This window comes from Micrasema longulum, unplaced genomic scaffold, assembly GCF_059751315.1.
Source record: "Micrasema longulum isolate JH-2025_06_02 unplaced genomic scaffold, ASM5975131v1 h1tg000611l, whole genome shotgun sequence".
In the NCBI taxonomy this organism is placed as follows: Eukaryota; Metazoa; Arthropoda; class Insecta; order Trichoptera; family Brachycentridae; genus Micrasema; species Micrasema longulum.
In genome coordinates, this window is record NW_028277807.1 from 1,512,262 (window position 1) to 1,533,190 (window position 20,929).

Genomic DNA, 20,929 nt, shown 5'->3' on the forward strand with positions numbered 1-20,929 from the left:
GAAAGTTCCGTGCTATCTCGGAAAGTTAATAATTGTGTAATAATGAAATTATATTTAATAATATTTGAATGGAAAAAGTACGTTTTATTACGGTTAAAAACACAATTGTAATTGCGTCACTCCAAAAAAATAAGTCCTGCAAACGGATTAACTTCAACGTTCGGAATATTGCGAGTATTCATATTTTAAAAGATATTTATTAGTCACTAGTGCTAGACTATGGCTAACAGTAGAGATGATGCATGGTATGATGATGTGGTGACTGGTGACTGACAATAGTAGCAATAATTGATGACGATACGGTGATGGCCTCTTGCGGTGTCACCGATTACGATTATTTCAAATTTCGACTTCAAAACACGATTGGAATTACTTCACGCTTTTCGGTAAAGAACATACCAGAATCGGCGGTCATCCAGTTCTCCTTCCCCCTCTGAACAATGTTGGCGAAGAGAGATGGAAGTATGACGCGATGACCTCCGGAACAGTTAGCTGATGTCAAGCGGCCGGTATTTTATTATGGTAGGCGGCGCCCAGCGGCCAGTTTGATTCTAACTCGCGAGAAGGACGGATTGTGCCGTGTTATTTTCGATACATTTGGATCAGGAATAACTTCATCTAATCAACATGACCACCATAAGTAAGTACACAATTTAACATTTCGTATTATAGAGATTATAACTATATTCGACAATAATTAATAAATATTAAATTCACAATATTTTTTGGTTGATATATTTCTACCCGCGCTTCAATAAAGTTGTTATTTTGTATTATTTTTCGCTCCATGTAAATGTTTCATTATTAAAAATACGCATCGCCACATACACTACAATATTCTTGACGCATGTTCTGCAAATACCGGCATCGGGTCTTTGGAATCCCGCCAAACTGAGGCGTGGTAGATGTGGGTACTAGATACACTAGAGTAGAAGCAAGAAGCACTAGCGGTAGTAGAACTACGAGAAAATACATTCCCGAAATAATCAAATATCAAATATTTTCCTCCGCTCATTTCCGCCTTGAGAACGCCCAATACGGACATTGATTTTTCACGACCTTGTTTTTCGATTCCTAGATTATACAACAGACGCAATATTTGGGCTATTAGTTCCCGAAAAGGCTCATCACAATGTGATCGGTTAATATCTAACATCACTCGTTTCAATAAAACTTCATTCTTAACTCGATACAAAATAATAACTTACAACATTTACACAATTTTTTTTTCTACAATATTTTTTACTTACGAACTTTGTTCAATTAGGTTCAGCTCGCATTAAAAAAATGTATCTCATCTATTTCGTCACCTATTTAAAATATCATTCAAATTGCTCTAAACAAAAAAGCTAATGTTTATTCAAATTTATGAGTCAGCACTGCTCTAACAAGAACACGTTAAAAGCGTTTCAACGATTTAGCAAAAATACCGTGTAAGTAGGAAGGTAGGTATGTGTGAAAAATTGACACAATAATATGCTGATTTATACTGATGAAATGAAATTCCATTAGTGAAATAAAAATTTCTACTATTTGCAATAAAAATAATTATAGTTATTTTGCGTCTTTTTGTTTATTCCTGTCATTATAATATAAAAATGTAAATAATATTGTTTGGGATTCCCCGATAAAAATCAAAGAGCGGGAGATAATAACAATTATATATATCTGGCGTTTCAGGGTCACACGTGACATGTTTTACATGGCTCCACTTCCCATGCGGTTTTTTAAATCCACTCGCGCCTTTTGAATAGCCTATTCAATTTGTACAATTATCGTAATCAAGTTGAATTCCTTTAACTAATTAGACTTTTATGGATTAAGATCCTCGGCGAACGAAAGAAGTGTTTATTTTCTTTGATAGTACTACCCATACAGAATAAAAATAACGCTAATGGCGCCCGAAGCCCTGAGGCTAATGATTTAGTGTTATGAGGAATGTCGGTAAATACTGCGTAGATATTTAAAAAATGTTTTTAGGCCGTATAGAGTACCCAGTAGGTACGTACACTGAAAAAGTTTTATTAGAGATCGGGGTGATATTATTTTTGTTATTCTCAATTTAGGTATACATGTGTTCTTTAAACCCTGTCTCATCCGAAACCGCGATGATCAGTATGGGCAAGAAGACATATAAGCATATTAAAAAAAATATTTAGAACAAAGAAAATTTAAAAAAATAAAATACTAAAAAAAAACAAATGGTTGCACATTCACATCCGAAACCGCGATGATCAGTATGGGCAAGAAGACATATAAGCATATTAAAAAAAATATTTAGAACAAAGAAAATTTAAAAAAATAAAATACTAAAAAAAAACAAATGGTTGCACATTCACATCCGAAACCGCGATGATCAGTATGGGCAAGAAGACATATAAGCATATTTAAAAAAATATTTAGAACAAAGAAAATTTTAAAAAATAAAATATTTAAAAAAACAAATAGTTGCTTACTTCTGCAGGGGAGAAGTGAGGGGAGCGCGGCGCAGTATCAGACTCCCCTCTTTCCCCTTCTCGTTTTACCCCTGCAGAAGTAAACAACCGTTTGCTTTTTATGATATTTAATTTTTAATAATTTTATTCGTTCTAAAAACATATTTTAATGTGCCAATATGTCTTCTTGCTCATACTGATCATCGTGGTTTCGGATGTGACAGGGTTTAATGAACACCGTGTACATTTCTTTATTTGGGATTAAAAATGTTTTCCACTTCTGTTATGAATGTCTGTCTAGTTAGTCTAGTAGTCCCAAACTTATATTTTATTACGCGGAGTCTCATCGTTAGGAATTCCAGGCTGGACCTTCAGCCATTGTAAATTACGCCTCATTTTTCATCCAAACAACAAAAACAAAACATCGTTATTTTGCCGTCCATGGCCATATACAAAGTTTTATAAGATTTATTACTTCGTGAGTACTCAATGAGTAAGTTATAATTTTAGATGTTACATAATTATTTATTGCCATTGTATTATTATTGATAATAATGATATCAGCAGCTGGGGCCTTTTAAAAATAAAACTCGTATTAATTTAAATTATTAGTCAAATGAAATGCCACTCTTCGGATTATTCAGGGTAAAAATTCAGTACCGGATCTCAGGAACCTAGAAATATCGTCCCTTTGGGCCTCACGATTTATTTTTTGTTGTTCGGAGTAATCTATTTTTATTTTTATTTTTTTAAAATTTTAACCAATCTAAATGTAATATTACATGTATATGAATCTGTCGCTCAGAATATTGCTTCCAAAACCACACAAATTTATAGATATAATATATTGAATATCTACGCAAAAGTTTGATTAGTAAGCGATTAACATTACATTGACAAAATAACAATATAAAAATAGTTAACCTTATTAATTGAATTGTCTTTTTTTATGGTTTTAATCTCCAGAATTGGTGTGCAGCAAACATTCGCATCTTCTATTCATTTCTGTCCTTAGAGGACTTTTTTAAAAACGTTAAACTGGCCACCGAATAGTGTAATAATAATCCAAAACAATAGTTTTCTTTGAAAAATTCTAGTTTTTATTAATTTGGTATTTATTATTTATTATTAGCTAACTGCCCAAATTGTACCAAAAACACAGCAGCTTCATTAGGTTCCATTGAAAATTGATTGCCTACTGTTTTTTATTTAGTAGGTTGATTTGGAGGCCTTTCACACCTGTCACTCGATCGTAAGTGCAGTCTACATTCATAATCTTCGATAGAATATGCAGTAGGCGTCTCGCAATGAATGCTGATTCAGCCCGTGGACTTGCGTACTCCGTATGGAGGCTATGAAATCAGACTCGCAAACGGCGATGACATCATGGGTCAGCCATATTTCTATCCAGGGGTTAGGAACACGAGAACCGTGACATAATCTTACTTCTTACTGCACCCAATAAGCGATACCCACTAACAACTGACAGTTTGTTTTCAATCGTCGCCGAAATCCAAATATAGTAGTAGGTACTTACTTATTTATTCTATAGTTGAAAGATAAACGCGTACACTGAAATAAATTAAGTGCAGTAGTGCAATGTTTCAAAAATAAATCGCATTGATTGTATTTTTGTTCACGTTTTTTATCGACTTCACAGCAATGTTTTTATAATTATTTACCTAAAAAATATTTAACATGTAAATCGCTTACTAACCAACTTACGACATATATTTTTACCTCGTGTCATCATTTTCTGTTTCAATTTAAATAAGGGCCAACTAAACTTTTCTTATAGATTATCAGGATTTTTTTATAGTGTATCTTTTGAGATGATCATTTTTTATTTAATTTTATTTAACTTTTTGTATATAATGTTATTTATACATTGGCGAGCTTATTGGCAAATGGCAATTTCTTCCAACCAACCAAAAAAATAAAAGTTTAATTTTTATAATTAAACTTACAGAACATATTCAATAGAAAAAAAAAAAAACTAAAATAGAAATAAACGTATTTGTTTATAAATCACATCAAATCAAAACTATTACTCAATGAGAAATAGGAAAAAAGAGGAAAAAGGAAAGGAGGAGAGATTAAGGAAGAGAAAGGAGATGTTTCTTCAGACGTGATTTAAACAAAGATAATGTAGTAATATCTTTGATGGTGGATGGGAGATGATTCCACAGTCGAGCCGTATGACACTATATGAGTTAGAGAAGAAATAGGAATTGTGGATGGGTATTTAAATAGTGCCTTGAGAATTAGAACGAAGAGGTACACCATGAACTGATAAGCGTTGAAATTTTTCACGCAGGTATATAGAAGCGTCAGGACTATGAAGTACATTGAAAAGAAGTGAGAGGGATCATCATTATCATTAAATAGACAATGTACTTTTCATATGATTTAAAAAATATCCGCATAAATCGGATTTAGCTTTTTGATAGGAATTCAATAAATATGTTTTTTTAATACTCAGCAGGTGTGCTTTTTGTAGAAGTATCGCAGTCTGCTTTGAAATAAAAGTAAGAATAAATTGATTTACTGAGTACCTAATAAACTAGAGTTTAAAACCAATTAAATTCGTTCAAACCTTAAATCTTTTTGCAATAATTATTTCGTCACTCTCAGGCCATTGTTTTAATCTTTTCGACCAGCATCATCAGTTGTTGTAACTGACACTTTTGAAACTGTTGTGATCTCACGGAAGTCGGTGTAAATAGATCACGCTTCTATCGACAAAATGTTAAACATCTTTGAAACAGAAACATGACGACTTACTGTGGTAGATGAGTCATAGATGTGAATTTTTTGTTCAAACTATCAATAACGTCTTTTGCATATAAAATTATGACAGTTCGCTCAAGGCTCATGTTATTATTTATTATATTGGAACAATTAAAGCATAGATGACGTAATGCGATGAGATTCTACTAGTGAAAATATACAATTAGGAAACTTCCATTTTTCTGATAGAAATCAAAATAATATATTTGATTTTATTGATTGTCAGGAGTTGCTATACCCTGTTGTAGAATAGTATGTAGGTAAGTTATTATTGTACCGTCACAGCCATTGCACACGCCTTGAATCACAATTACCCACATCTACTCTATGTATATTAGTGGGAGTAAATGTGAACAACATTTTTCAACTCACCGAAGACTTTACTGTATCAATTTCATGTTTATTTGGCAGTAACAATGCATTGAAATGCATTTGCGCCAATTAAGTATGTACAGTTATAAGTTATCGTGGTTTGTAACTGAAAATTGTGACCGAAACAAAACTGTAAATAATCAACGGATTAGAAAAACTTAGATTGTTCGATTAATTGAATTTAGTCGGAATTCAATCAGATATTTTATTATATTTATTTTATTTTATTAATTTTTCACGCCCATAAGGCTTTTACATACATGAAAGTTGTATAAAATATGAGTATATAAACAACATTATTAAAAAAATATAATATAAAGCAACAAAAGATAGAATAGTGTTTAGAAGTAAAGTTGGTATATAAAAATTAGATGAGTATATAAACAACATAAATTTAAAAAAAATACAATATAAATTGATAAAATATAGAACTGTATTTAGAAGTTAAGTTGGTTAAAAAAAAAAGCTAAAGAAATGCAGTTAAAGGTTTAACGCAGCTAGGTACATAATGTTATAAAATACAATATGAACAGAATATTAAGTTCTATTTGATATGGAACATGTACATTGATATTTAAAATTTACAAGATATGTAGATACTTATACCCGTATGCATAGACAAACCTCAAGGTGAGGAAAATTCATTCTATTGTCTTCACCTTCGGGTTATTCTCTGCATTTCAGATTATAATGTACTTTCCTCACCTTAAGTGTTGTCTGTGCATACGGGTATTAGTTATTTTGCGTGGATTTTAAACGTGGGTAGTTTATAACTTATTTTATTGCAAAAATATTTTCGGCTAAGCATGTTAAAATTTGCATTTTATAATAAGTTTTCTTTAATTGTTGAGAACGAAATTCGCCAAAATATTATTTTTGTTAGAAAAATGAATCTTTATTTTATTGAACACCTATGAGAGCGTCGAAAGAGCAAAGTTTGAATTCTACAATTAAGTACTAACGCGCAGTACGTAGGTGTAGATCAATAATGTTTTATACAAACTTTGGGCCCTCTACACCTTATTCTTACAAAGATTATAAATTACGACATCAAGATACGATCTCATTGCCAAGGGACATTAGGCGTAGTTCGCTCAATACTATGATTCGCGTTTCGTGTGTTACAATAACATATGAACGTTCCTTCCCACAAAAATCTTAGTAGTTATGAGTAGGTAGTAGGTGCCTAGATTACTTAGTAGGTAGTACAATCTAGATAATCCCTTTGCGTTTTAAACGAGAAGGCGATATTTGGATTTCAGCGTTGATAATCAATTTTTGTAGTAGATGTTGACAGCGGCATAATTTTAGAATCTCAATAGAATTTCGTTTGAAAATCTTTTAGCCGGACGCTCTGTAAGTTTTTAAATACCTCACATCCTCTTGAGAAACGACTTGCACTAAAAATACGATAAGATTAATGATTTTATTATAATCTCCGGCAGAGTGATGAACTGCTTAGAATTTTCAGTAAAAGTGAGGTTTTTGATGTTCGTTCACCTCAAGCAACTTTGGGAGCTAACACCTAACACTCCCAAGCCGTGCTAATTAACTTTTCGATCGTACAGAGAACAATGGTATCATTACGGGAAGTTTTTATAGACATAAAATTGTTTTTGCAAAAAATGCATGTTGTCCTTTCTAACGAAAAAAGCAGTCTAGGTTTCTAGTACCTACATAGCTAGTAAAAAATACAATATAATAATTTTTGATAAAATGAGGAATCGCCGCATTTAATAAATTAAACATTTGTTAATTTACAAAATTAAAATAAACTTCTCTGCAGAAGTTTTCTCTGTGGTTTTCTACACTAACCGAACTAAAATGACGCATTTTTACAAGATATAAACAAAGCTTAAAAGGATAGGCGGTGGCCTATCCTTTTGAAATTTTGGTAAATTCATATTTCAACGTTGTTTTTCTGTCACTCTCTAGCAAATGACTCCCCGATACTGTGCGGAAAACACAACTGCACGTCGGACTGATTATGTCTGAAACAAATTGACAAAATCTACGTTTCACTGTCCCGTTTTCCGCACCCCAAAACTGAACCGATTTGGTTGTATTTTTTTAAGAAAGTTTTTCAAAATTAGTTATTTGCATACCGTACGTCCAAAGACGGCAGATAAAACGACGCTTTTAAGGGTTTTTGTACGGTCCTACCTCCCATAAGAAACAATTTATCGAAAAAATAAAACGACAAGAACACGCTAATGGTAAACATGTATAGCGTGTAAATCACTGCTCTAGTACCAAAATACAGGGAGAAAAAACGGAAATACGTCTGTATGAAGAAAAATCTGACCGCGCGTGCAGTAAAAATGTATTTGAAGGAGTAACTTCACTAATAATTATTTAAAAAGGTGCTTCTCAAATATTCTTGCGGACTGTATATATGATTTATCTGTATTTTTTTTCCTCTTGAGCATAGGTAAAATTTTCTTGAAATTAAGAGTAATATTAAAAATACATTTTATTAAATATAGTACTGCATTTTTAAGGTTTTGCTTCTCGGATGATCAGTCCATTAAGCTAAACTTACGTAATTATAATCCGAGGCTTGGAATTCAAAGCAAACAGGAAACAATTATAATGCACTTTATTTCCATAATAATTTTTACTTAATTGTAGAAAATTGCAATCTTAGAATGTTAAGTGACTTCAAAGTGATGCTATTATTTGACCCTGTGTCAATATAGTTAGTGATAAATTAATTTTCATTCGAATCATTGTATAGTTCTCTATAATACCAATAATCTAGATTTGATTTCGTCTGTCCTTTATATTCGCCCACAGGAATTTGAGCTTTATTATCGTGGTATCAACGCTAAATCAGGGTAATTTTTGACTGTTAAAATTTAATGTAACAGTCGGTCACAGCTGACTATTCTATTTAAATGTTTCCTTTCTTCTTCTTTTTTAATTTTACTCGCTTACAACCAATATTTTTACGTAGATTATAAACTATTTCTGTAAATTTTGTGTGGTTTTTGTAGCATTAGGGATTATGTTTTACTACATTTCTATTACTCCGAACAATAAAAAAGGTGAGGCTCATAGGGACGATACTTCTGGTGACCGAGATCCTATTTAACAGAGGCGCGAAAAGCCGAAAACTGAGGCCCGTATGGCCGATTACGTGATGCCTGAAGGACCGAATTCACTTGCAGGTAACAGTCTGTTGCCTTCTAGTAATAATTTATTCCAGTATAAAAGGTGACTGGTGCAAGGCGCGCGGGGCCAATTTTGATAGTTAAAAATACGCAATACGTTCATTATCAATAAAAATAATCAACTTAAACGATATAAGCAATTTGGCAGAAAAATAATATTCACGTAATTGAATAAAAGTAAGAAAGTACATGCACAATTTTGTATTTTTAATCCACGTATTTGTCGGTGTGCAGCGTAACGTAACTTGTTTTTTGTGTGTTTATGTTTGTACATGCAAGTAGCAAGCGTACGCGAGTTTCACATCTCTAGAATAGTCCACAAGGTGGCTTGTTATTTTTCTCTCGTGTTTGCTAATGGACCTGTTGTTTTCTCGTTTGTAGATCTGTCCACTGAGGATGACCTCAAGTACACCTTCTACCCTGTGACGTCAGGCTGTGTCAACTTCAAGGTCAGAGCTGCAAATGATGCTCACATAGCCCTGACATCTGGGCCCGAGGAGACTTCCCCCATGGTAGAGGTAAGCTGGTATTTTAAAAATATTTTTTTATGCCATCTCGGAAGTGATCAAACTTAATGTAGTAAAAAAATATAACACCTCAAGTTTTTTTTTATTTGACGGTGAGGAAGTTCAGTGGTTTTTTTATATTTTTTAATAGACTATTAAACTAAGCCAAATTATAAATAAAATATGTATCCTATTATCGGCGCTATGATTTTTTAAAGTTTTGTATTTCTGAAATTACTCCGCATGTGACACTTATCAGTTCTTGGTCAGTTCTTCCGATTGGTATGTGACGGTAAGTATACCTGATATCTTTTACAGCTCTCATATCATTGGTTGATTCATATGACCTAGTGACGTCATTCAATGTAGTTCGTTTTGATTATTTTTTTCTTACGTTTTCAAGAAATTTTGCCTTACAATTGAATGCTCTTATTTTTACCGCGCGCGAGAAAGCATTTTTTTATCCCATTTTCCGTAGGGCTGAAGTTCCTTATTGTAGTTTGCATTAATTAACGGGTTGTTTAACCCGTCGTGTAATGCAATCTGTAAATATAAGTTAGACGCTAATGAATAGAAAGCAGATAGCTGCTAAACTGTCGATATGTACAGAAAAATAGAGCTACATATACTTGAATACTTTCAGCAAGAGAGTTGCCCTGTTATTAAATAAATTCTGACTTGCATTGGTACGGCTTCTGGGTACGTAAAACAGTGCATGAGATCTCGCTCTAGTATAATTATTGGGAATATACAAACTGACCTCTTTCAGCTTTTAGAAATGTTTCCTATGAAAATTTTGGCGACAAGATTCGAGGGTATTGTAATCCAGCATCCCTGCTAGGAATAATGATGGATACAATAATAGATCATTATTAGTTTCTTTTCAAGATACTAGTATCTCAAAAATCGCCTTTGAGGGACAGCATATGTCTAACGCATACCGAGGTTCCTCTCCCTAACATGGTGGTGGTCCCAATAAGGGGATTCAGTAAATAAGCTAGTCTTTAAAATATATTACAGGTTAAAAAATATCTAACATGACGGATATTATTCATAAGAGAGGGGGAGAGAATTTGAAAGTTTAGGCATTTGCAATTGTGACCTACGCTTATGCCTTATTGGTTGGTTTAAATGATTACTTTAGAACATTCACTTCATTCACGTTGAAAACATTTGATTTGCCAAGTACGAGAAATAATTCACCTTCTTCTTATTCTCCTTCTTCACCAGCCTTGTTCTCTCCACTGCTGGATAAAGGCCTCTTCCAAACGTCTCCATTCCTTCCTATCACCCGCTTTTATCATCTATGTTTTTCCACTATCGAGACAATGTCATCGACACACCTTTTTGTGGACTTTCATCGCTTCTTGTGTTTGCCTATGGTCTCCACTTAATTATTCTGGGTGTCAACCTGCCATCATTTTGCCTCGCCAAGTGTTCTATCCACTGCCATTTTAATTTTGCTGCACGATCCATGCTATCTACGACTCCGATTGTGCGCCTTATTTCTTCATTTCTTATTCTGTCTCTTAGACATACACCGAGCATCTGTGGCCTCCGTGGTGTAGTGGTCAAGTCGCTTGACACACGCACGGAAGGCTCCGGGTTCGATTCCCGGTGAGAACACAAAAAAATAAAATGTGATTTTTCTCAAGCTTGGGTGCTCTGTGATGTAATTCACCACTGTAATTAGGCCTCCTGGCCTGTTGTGGTGCAAAAAAAAAAACTGTTATTTATTTAAATTTAAACTGTCTTTCCATGGATCGTTACATGCATTTTAGTTTCTGGTTATTTTTCCGTGTCACAGGCATGGTTCCTAGTGCGTATGTCGTCACTGGCAATATACACGATTCATAGATTTGTCTTGTTAAGTATACTGAGACTTGTTTATTTAAAAAATATATCCTTTAGCTTGCAGAAAGTAGCCCAACTAAGCCCTATTCTTCTTGAAAACTCCGTTGTCTGGTTATCTTTACCAAGTTTGACTTTGTATCTTAGGTATATGTATTAATCAACCACATCGATTTTATTATTGTTAATGAAAATGTCTTTCCTTGTTGGACTCATAATCTTTGTTTTATGAATATTCATTTCCAAACCACCCACGTTAATAATAATTTTGTAAGCTCTTTTACTTTACAAAAATCGACAGATGTATAAATTGTAGAAATATGGATTCCGAAACACTGTGCAAAATGGTTTCTTTTATTCAGTATTTAAAGGTATTGCCTAAACCAGACAATGATAAGGTAAGTCTTGCCTCGACATCCATAAACCCATCTCATATATTTTTATCAAAACTCCTACTTGCTATTCTTGACAGCCCCCCCAGATAGATAAATGCAGCATTTGTCTAGAAATATTTATTTATATTAAACATATTGTAGATATCTGTCAGATATAAAAGTCTATAGAGGATTATAAATGTATTTAGTTTACAGAAACAAATAGTCGACAATGATATAATAACACAAAAAGATACGGTTTAAAGACAGACCAGCGAAGTTTCTAAATAAAAGTTATATATATAAATTGTGGTACAACAAAGTAATGTGTTTATGTGTATTTGTATGAGAGTAAGTGTAGAGATGTGTTTGTCTGTATTTGTGTGGAAGTAAGTGTTTTGGTGTGTGTTAGTGTGAACATAATTAAATAGCAAGTGAGATCGTATCGCAGCCAGAAAGAATGTGTCTTAATTTATTTTAAAATAAATTAAGGGGCGTGTTAAATATATCAATAGATGAAGAAAAAAGCATTATAGTGAGAGCAAGAACGATAGAGGAAAGGGTGTTGTGCATAGTTAGTGCTACAGATTGGCAGATGGAATAAATACTTATTTCTTGTCACGCGACCCCTTTCGCGTACGACATTAAGATTAATTTTGGAGAGTAGGTTAAAAGAGTCTACTTTATTATTTAATAATTGATATAAATAGCATAATTCAGATATAGTGCGTCTATTTTCAAGGGTAAAAATTCATTTTGTTTAGCAGATTGACTGTAAGTGCAAAGCGTTTTATTGTTTTTATAATCTAGGTGTTTAAAAAAATTTCGTTGAACATTTTTAATCCTTTCTATGTTTATTATGTATTGTGGGCTCCACACAACGGAATCAAACTCCAAGTTACTGCGTACAAAAGTGTTGCATACAGTTTTTAATGTGTTTGTGTTTGGTTTAATGCATCACTATTTAGATGCTGATGAGGGTACGAACGATAATATATAAAATCGCGTAGGGTGTTTGTGTCCTAGATCCCGAAAATCCACTCATGTTAGGAAATCGATGGTAGTTAACATTTGCATGTCTACAAATAGTTAATGTCAGGGTGAGTTTGACCTAGTTTTGAACCCAACCCGAAATTCCATTTTGATACATATCACTACAATTTTATCATGATTGAAGAGATTTTAAATATAAAAATAAAATTACAAATTAGGTAAGAAACTAATAAATTTGGGAAAATAAACATTAAAAAAATCGTCCAATGTGTTACCCGTAAACAATAAATTATTTGATAATGCCACATAAAAAATACGATTTTTCATTCGACTCCGCAAGATAGAGTAAGGTGACATTCAAATCGAGTTTTTTGTCTTACAGCAACACAAATTCTAGTGGACAGGGTGTTTTAAAATGTTGGTGGCGTAATTTTCAGATGGCAAAATTAAAAATAGCGTAAATTTGATACTCTGTCTCTGATAGATGTTGCTTCAATACTTGAAATTTATTTGGTGGGTTCCAATTTATAAAATATCTTATGTGATGATATGATAGAAAAAAATATTTTTAAATGTGTCTCTCTCGAAGCTGATGATTCCTGGGTGCTGTACTCATATTCTTTCACTGATTAATTATTTAAAATAGATGCTTACCCGCAAAGCTTATCTGTCAACTCTTTGAATTTTAAGCCGTCGCATTTTTTGTAAACTCTGTACAGTGTCCAATAATAAACTAGCTCATTTAATAAGTAATCACCAATCTACGAAAATTTCTACATAGTTAAAAGTTATTCTCGCACATGAGGTGTTATTTTTTGTCGAGTACATAGTTGAATATAGATTGATAGTTCCAATTTAAATATAATATTTTAACTAAAATAAAATATTTAAATAATGGTTGAATATGGGGTGTTTTTAAGCAACAAAAAAACACATGAACATAGAAATTAGACTTATGGATTAAATTGGAAAATAAAGACCAAATTTTTAGTGTTTTTTTATGAGATAATATTCTAATCAAGTTATTGATGTAATCAAGATATATAACATAAAATGTAATTGTATTTCAGGTCTTCCTCGGAGGATGGAAGAACACCAAGAGCGTCATCAGGCGTAACCGAGAGAAGCCTGACAAGGTGGAGGTCGAAACTGGTGGCATTCTGAACGGCGACGAGTTCCGTTCCTTCTGGGTTCGCTGGAGCGACGGTGTCATCATGGCCGGCCGCGAGGGAGAAGCTGCCCCCATCTTGTCTTGGGAAGACCCAGAACCATTCCCAATCAACCACGTCGGTGTCTCCACAGGATGGGGAGCCAGTGGAACCTGGATTATCGAAGGTTGTCAATTGAATATTATCTAACTAAAATGTACCCAAATGCTTAAAACATATTTTTATTTAACAGTCTAATCTTATAGTCAATGTGCGTTCGAGTCGAGCGTAAATCTTGGGCACTACCTACTACCTACTCCTCGCATTATTCTAAAAGCATTTTGTGTTTTTTATTTACCTAGATGAATTAGAAAGTAATATGAGAAATGCGCGTATCGGGACATTCGCCGCTTGGTTGTAGCGTAGTCGCTTGCTTGGTTGACACCCAACTCGATCGTACGACACACTTCATGACCAAAATACATTAAATGCACATTAGAATTGCGCACTCGCTTCAGGCTTTCCGACACAGTTTCATTATTCAAAATTTATAGACCGCGAGGAAATCGCCACCGAGGATGATCTCGTATACAAGTTTCACCCCGTAATATCCGGAGACCTGGAGTTTGAGTTCATGGGTCCATCCAACTGTCACGTCGCTCTGACGATGGATAGAGCCGAGACAGATCCCATGTATGAAATCATCCTGGGAGGCTGGGACAACTCCAAGTCCGTCATCCGACATCGGCGCCAGAAGCCTGACAAGGTACGGCGCAGTTCTATATGGAAGATTAAAATAGTCGGAATATGGAGCGGGAGCTAATCGGGTATTGTTGTTGCCGAAGGTGGTCGTGGACACCAGCGGTATCGTGAGTCCCGGGGAGCACAGGAAGTTCCTGGTGCAGTGGCGGGCGGGCAGGATCGTCGTGAGGTCCGGCTCGGGCGCTGGGGACGTCATCATGGAGTGGACCGACGAGTCGCCTTTCCCCGTGTCCCACTTCGGTGTCCGCACCGCGTGGGGCGCTTCCGGCCATTGGAGGGTGAAGGCTAGTGCGGCGTGCCAGAGAGGTTAGCCTTAGCCGCCCGCTATACTTCCTCCGCATCTCCCCGGCGCAGTGCGCCGCGCAGCGGGGCGTACTAGAGGATCAGCTATCTGCGAATACTCATTCTCGCGAGAATCTTAATTAAGCGCATGTCTAATTTATAATCAGTAACAAATAAACATGTTTTGCTAAAATCACGATCTTAGAAACCACCACATTTTTTGAATGCTGAATTCAATTACGAATAAATGAATAATATTAATACGTAATTTTATATTATTTGCAATCACGTCAAAATTAATTGAGTATATTATAAAAGCTTTACCTATTAATACACAATTTTTGAAAGTGTACTTTGTAATTAAATGCATGTTAAAACCTTTGAAAATGGGTATATTGTAACTACTAACTGACATAATTATATTTTAATTGTGAAAAAACAATAAATTTCCGTTTTGTTTTTGGTTTATTTTGACTTATTTTAATTTCGTCTCCTGGAGATGCTTTATAAAGCGGCTGATTTTGGAATGAATAACAGTTGTTCATTTTCTGTATATTGTATCATACATTAACACTTTTTTTTAAAAAATTAAACAAAGGTACCTAATTAAAATACAGTCAAAAAAGATGTCGCCACAACTATTTCAATATTATATATTCCCAACTACCGAGGCTTACAATCTGCACAGAAGATTTGGATTGAAGAATAAGTAATATTTTATATTTGAAAGCTAAAAACATATAAAAATAACCAAAAAGCACGCTTGAACTTCCGCTTATTTGACCAGAGACGTAATTTATTAAATAAAAATTCATCGCTCTATCATAATAATTTTATTACCTACACAAACAATATGCGTAGTTAGTGTAATCATGTAGTTATTGTCTTATGTGTATAGGTGCTACTTCTTTTGCTATCTATACATAAATAAATTATAATTATTTCATTATATTTACGTCTTCGTATTCATTCTACAGCAAAGCTTAGAACGTACCGTCAACTGTGGCAACTTTGCCCATTTATAGTAACAAGAAAATAATTGTAAAATAAATAAATTAAAAATAAAGAAAACTGATAAGCTGAGGTTTTGAAATGTTAATTTTTAATAAATTGATCAAATGGGCAAAGTAAGATTGACGGTTAAAGTTGACGGTTGCTAAAATTCGCTATTCAACCGCTTATTTCACAAAGTATCTGGGTACATTTTTTGCGCTTTTCTTGAATACTGCATTTTTGGGGGTTGATTTTAATTGTTTTTTCTGTGCGTAGCTTCTCCGAGTCACGCGGTGTCGGCTCCGCTCGTCATGGGGGGAGGGGGCAGCGGCGCGGGAGCGTGGGTGGCCGCCCAGGGGGGCGAGGTCCCAGCGGGGGCCGTGGTGGGGGGCCAGGACGGGGAGACGCAGTACGTGGGCCGTGCCCACCACGAGGGGGCCCTGATCCCCGGCAAGATGATCCAGTCCCACGGAGTGTGCTACGTCGCGTGGGGTGGAGCTGAACATGGAAAAGCCGAATACGAGGTGATTATTATTTTTAACGAGGAGGCGATTATTCATGATTTTTATCACCATCACATAACCCAGCAAGCTCCCCTTTTTAATTGTTTTTCTTTTTCAAAATACTATCAATAGTCATTAGTCTTAGAAAATAATAATCAGTCTTTGGAATCGACTCACACCTGTCACATAGGACAAAGCGACGCATCAGTAGTACCCACTTGTCTACAACTCATGATTTTTTTATCGTACATTGAAAACTAACGCATATGAATAATACACAAGACCTAATTAAGGGACCTAAATAATTTGCAATTAAAATTAATTAATGACTATTATGTCTCAAAAAACCAGCTTTTTGTAGGCAGCTGATAGTGGAATATAATTGACTTACAATCACATTTATATGTAAAATAAATACTAATGTAATGAAAAAAATAATTCTGCCTGCGCACTGCGCATCTCATAATATTATAATGATTAGGAGTGAGTGAACAGACACAATAATTCGATGTTATTTTTCTTAAATTTATCTACGCTGAAATTTACAAGTCAAGTGTTACGCGTCTCCTGGCTCGTTTATCGCCATAATTCTCTAATAAAACCAGATGGCGTATAGGGCACTGCATTTGTAATCCGATCACGGTGTATCTTGTTCATTATTTGAGTAAGAGTAATCGCCTTACATTCCTTACACGCCCTACATTCGTGTACACAGAGTGTGAAATAACTCACTGTGATGCTACTTGGGAAAACCTGTAATTGGCTTATTTGTTATTTGTTTTGTATTATATATAAAAGATAATTATAGCTGTTTGGTTATCCAAATAAATAAAATAAAATATTGCGGTGCACTATATACGGTGTATAAATACTATAATAATATAAATAATCATATCGAGACTGTATAAAGTAAAATCCATTTAAATATACGAAAATGTATTCGTTTGTGTAAAAAATTATAACATCTTCGTCGCTTACCTGTAATTGAACATGTTTAGAAAAAAAAGTTCTGATTTTATACAGAAAACTTAATTTTACTCTGTAGATAATATTGAAGATAAATATTAACTTCACATTGTTATCCGGGCCCTGGCATAATGAAATAATGCAGTGTACAAATAATCATCATTAAAATCAATATTTCATGTCCACCCTGCCAGGAATTTAACCTCAAACGTAGTGGGTGAATACGTAAACAACTACACAACGAAACAGAATTATCTCTAGTCAATTTCCTTTTTCATAGTTTTTACCCGAATAGTCGAAAACTCTGTCTAAGGTTCTGGTTCAATTTCGCACTCATAACTATGTTATTTATCCGCCCGGACACATTACAACATATTAAATCTTAATTTCTACATACAATAAAAATACAAATCGGATCATATTATGTAAAGGCATATAAAATTTAACACATATGGTCCATTCAAATCTAATAAACTTTCTTGTGCGTGCGTGACGGAACGTTTTTAAACAAAATACCTTAATATAGTGTGTTCACTAACAAAAACTAAATTTGTATTTTTACTTGGATCACCAACAGGCACTAACAAATAACAATATTACAGGCTTATGAAACATTCGAAAGCACTTTATCGAGTCTATACTGACAGAATGCATTAAGTCTTTACGGGAGGCGTCTTTTAAAAATACATAATATCGAGGCTATACTGACAGAATGCATAGTTAACAGTCTTTATATATTTAAAATATTTGAAAATAAAGGTGCAAGAAGTTGATTAACAAATTTATACTATGCATAGAATGAAGATTACTCTTTTAAAATTAAAAAAAAATTGTAGGAGAAATAATGCGATGAAAAAATAAAAAAGCTTTTAATATCGGAACTTGTTTTAATGACTTAATGCATTCTGTCAGTAAAGCTTCTTATATGTAATATTTACTTTTTAATATTAAAAAAAACAGAATTCCCGGGTTAATAAAGACAGCGTACGTAACTACCACAACCCCCCTCTCCTTCTGTATTCATAATAAATTAATGTGAAATCTGTAATTAGTCTTACTTTTTAAATTCTTTTCTCTCATCTGAGTTTGTTAAAAAGATTATGATTTCCATTATAAATAAATGAGGCAGGGTCAAATGGGAAACAGTGAAACAAATTTTTTAAATTTAATTTGCGAAAAATCTGTATTTATTTTTCAATAAACACTTTTCGAGCAGTAAATTAATTACTAAATGTTTGACCACAAAGATAATCCTTTAATTATTAATAATAGTAAATAAACAGTTTATTCTTTGGCATGACTTCGCTAAAAATAAACAACACTGTACCCCGGATCTAGAGGGCCCCAGAAAGCACGAATCAAAATGCTTTGCTTTCAATTTCAATTAATTAAGAGATTTGATTATATAGGAAATATATTTACTCACCAATGCTTAACTATTTCAGAATAGCAAAGAAGTTACCTTTTTTTTTAAATCGTTACTTCACATTTTTAAAAACAATATTTTGCAATTACTAAAAAATCATAAAGACTCTTATCAAATTAGCTGTGTATTAAATTATGAATGTTTAATTATCATTGTTGTAGAAAAAACAGTGTTGCAAGGAGGAAAAGTATAGGAAATACCCGAAAGGGTATACCCCGTGTCACACTGTTACCCACCTGACCCTACTTTTTTCGTCTAAACGTATTGTAATTTCTTTAAACGTATTTTTAGGTTCTCGTTGGTGGTCCAGCTAAGTGGGTGCCCACAAGCGGCGCAGCCATGCCGGACGGTGCCTTCCCTGCCGGGGAATCAGAAGACGGAGAACCTCTTTTCGTCGGACGCGTCAACCACGAGGGATCCCTCACAGTCGGCAAGATTCAGGCCTCCCACGGGGTCTGCTACATCGCCTACGGAGGCCAAGAACTCGGCTTCCAAGACTACGAGGTCCTTGTCATGTAATCGAGCCGATAAACCAACGGAGACGGTTCAAAACGCTTTAATTTCAACCGGATAAACCCGCTCGCTCTTGTAACAACATAGCTGCAATGGTTAACAAATATACCGTACAAAGGGAGGGGGTACTTTGCACCATCGGGGGTAACATTGCATTAAATTATTATATTTAAAAATATTTTGAAGACATAATATGTTATTGTTGCTATTAACTATAACTCTATGTTTTTACAAATATTTAATAAATTTCATTTTTTCTCTAGTTTGTGTTGATTTTCAATTCAATATGCTGCTATAATGCTAACACCGAGCAATCATCAGTCTGGGTAGGTCGTGCAGTTTTTTTTTAAATCTTAAAATAAATTTGTTCACATCTTCAATAATTTACATCATTCTAAAATTAGTCATGTGGTTTTACATGTTGAATTAAATTATGTAATGATGGCTTTGGAAGATGTCCGAAAGCTCGGGTTACTTCATATGTACATGCGGTATCTATATAGAAAACTACGAAATACTTAAGACCACAGTATTCATAATTATTTTTAATCTTCTCAAAAAAATCTAATTTTAATGAAAAGTTACTAAAAAGTAAAACAATTCAACCCCAGTTTACGGTACATGTTTTTTAAAACATAGATGAAAGGGTAGCTGTGAAATTAAAAACTCCCGATGAAAACTTACAATGCATAACATCAGCATGCATTAATGGTCGTGAATAAAACCTATATTCACTGCGTAATTTACTGATTTTTTTAACAAAAAAAAAATAGTTACGAGCTTAACATTATTTTATTGAAGCTTTCAAGAAAGCTTAGGAATGTAGATGCAAAATATATTATATATTATCATAAAACGATATATTTTTATGTATTTGCACTCTGTTGAATGTGTCCATTGCAATGTATAACTTTAAATTGTATGTTCGTACATTTGATGTGCCTTTAAGGTGCCTATTTAGTATGGCGCTGATCACTGGTGGATCCTCTGCCTGAGTGGTTTAAGTTCAAAAGACTGTCACAAATTATAAAGATTAAGTGAAAAAACACAATTTTTAATTTTTCGTTTGTTTATTTCTTGCATTTTAGCATTTTGTTTTACACAAAAGTATTGTAAAAGCAATGAAATAAAATTATATTAATTTATACACTTTGCTTGTTTTTTGCTAATATTGCAAATAAATGTTAACGTACAAGAAATTGGTTATTTTATTTTATTTCCCATTCGTTATATATTATATGGAATTTCATTATTGTTTGTTTTTAAATAAGAAAAATAATTCGGAGTTTTCTTTTTGCATATAAATATAAACGTAAAAGAAAATGTAAGAGTTTTAAAACGCGCATTCGAAAATTTATATACACACCTGCCTAGTATGTGATTATATTACGTCCCCATAAAAACTAGTCGGCAACAAAAGTGTCCCAGTATGTTTCTCAAATAAGATTTATTTCCAATCATTAACTAATATCAGTGTTCAAAGGAAAGTGAAGTATTAAAAAAAAGAAAAACAATTCATGATGTACTCGTATGTCCATTTGTTCAATGGGTGTGGATCCGAAGAGAGAAAAGTGTTCGCAAAGGTTTTTTAAGTCTAATATTATAGTGTTAATTCAGTTTTGGGTAATTACGTTAGGCTTACAATTTTACATCGATTTTACTCGAGTGCCTCTTACATCTTTTAATTGTCATTTTTTTGTTCATCTTTAAGATATTTTATACTAAAAAGAGCGAAATGAATCATTCTAGTCAAGGAATAATTTAAATGTATTATTGTGATGTGCAAATACAGACATTTAAATTGTACAAGATGAAAAGGTTGCAATCGCTTTGATAATTTAT

At 33.6% G+C, this 20,929-nt stretch overlaps 1 protein-coding gene across 2 annotated transcripts; it reads left to right on the plus strand.

Moving 5' to 3' along the window:
• Positions 1 to 542: 542 nt before the first annotated feature.
• On the plus strand, positions 543 to 20,286 carry LOC148280162 (uncharacterized). 2 transcript variants are annotated; one of them, XM_088228872.1, is made up of 7 exons: positions 543 to 640; positions 9,152 to 9,288; positions 13,565 to 13,829; positions 14,197 to 14,408; positions 14,488 to 14,710; positions 15,956 to 16,203; positions 18,866 to 20,286. In XM_088228872.1, the coding sequence occupies exons 1-7, from the start codon at positions 628 to 630 to the stop codon at positions 19,091 to 19,093; spliced, it is 1,326 nt and encodes a 441-aa protein (XP_088084998.1). In that variant the 5' UTR covers positions 543 to 627; the 3' UTR covers positions 19,094 to 20,286. The 2 variants fall into 2 exon arrangements, with proteins under 2 accessions (XP_088084998.1, XP_088084999.1); XM_088228873.1 differs by lacking the exons at positions 14,197 to 14,408; positions 14,488 to 14,710.
• Positions 20,287 to 20,929: the final 643 nt, after the last annotated feature.

What these genes read in the sequence shown, in the direction of transcription:
- LOC148280162 (XM_088228872.1), top strand. An exon ending in TGGAACCTGGATTATCGAAG is followed by an intron (nt 13,830 to 14,196) that starts GTTGTCAATTGA and finishes CAAAATTTATAG; the next exon opens with ACCGCGAGGAAATCGCCACC. An exon ending in GGCGCCAGAAGCCTGACAAG is followed by an intron (nt 14,409 to 14,487) that starts GTACGGCGCAGT and finishes TTGTTGCCGAAG; the next exon opens with GTGGTCGTGGACACCAGCGG.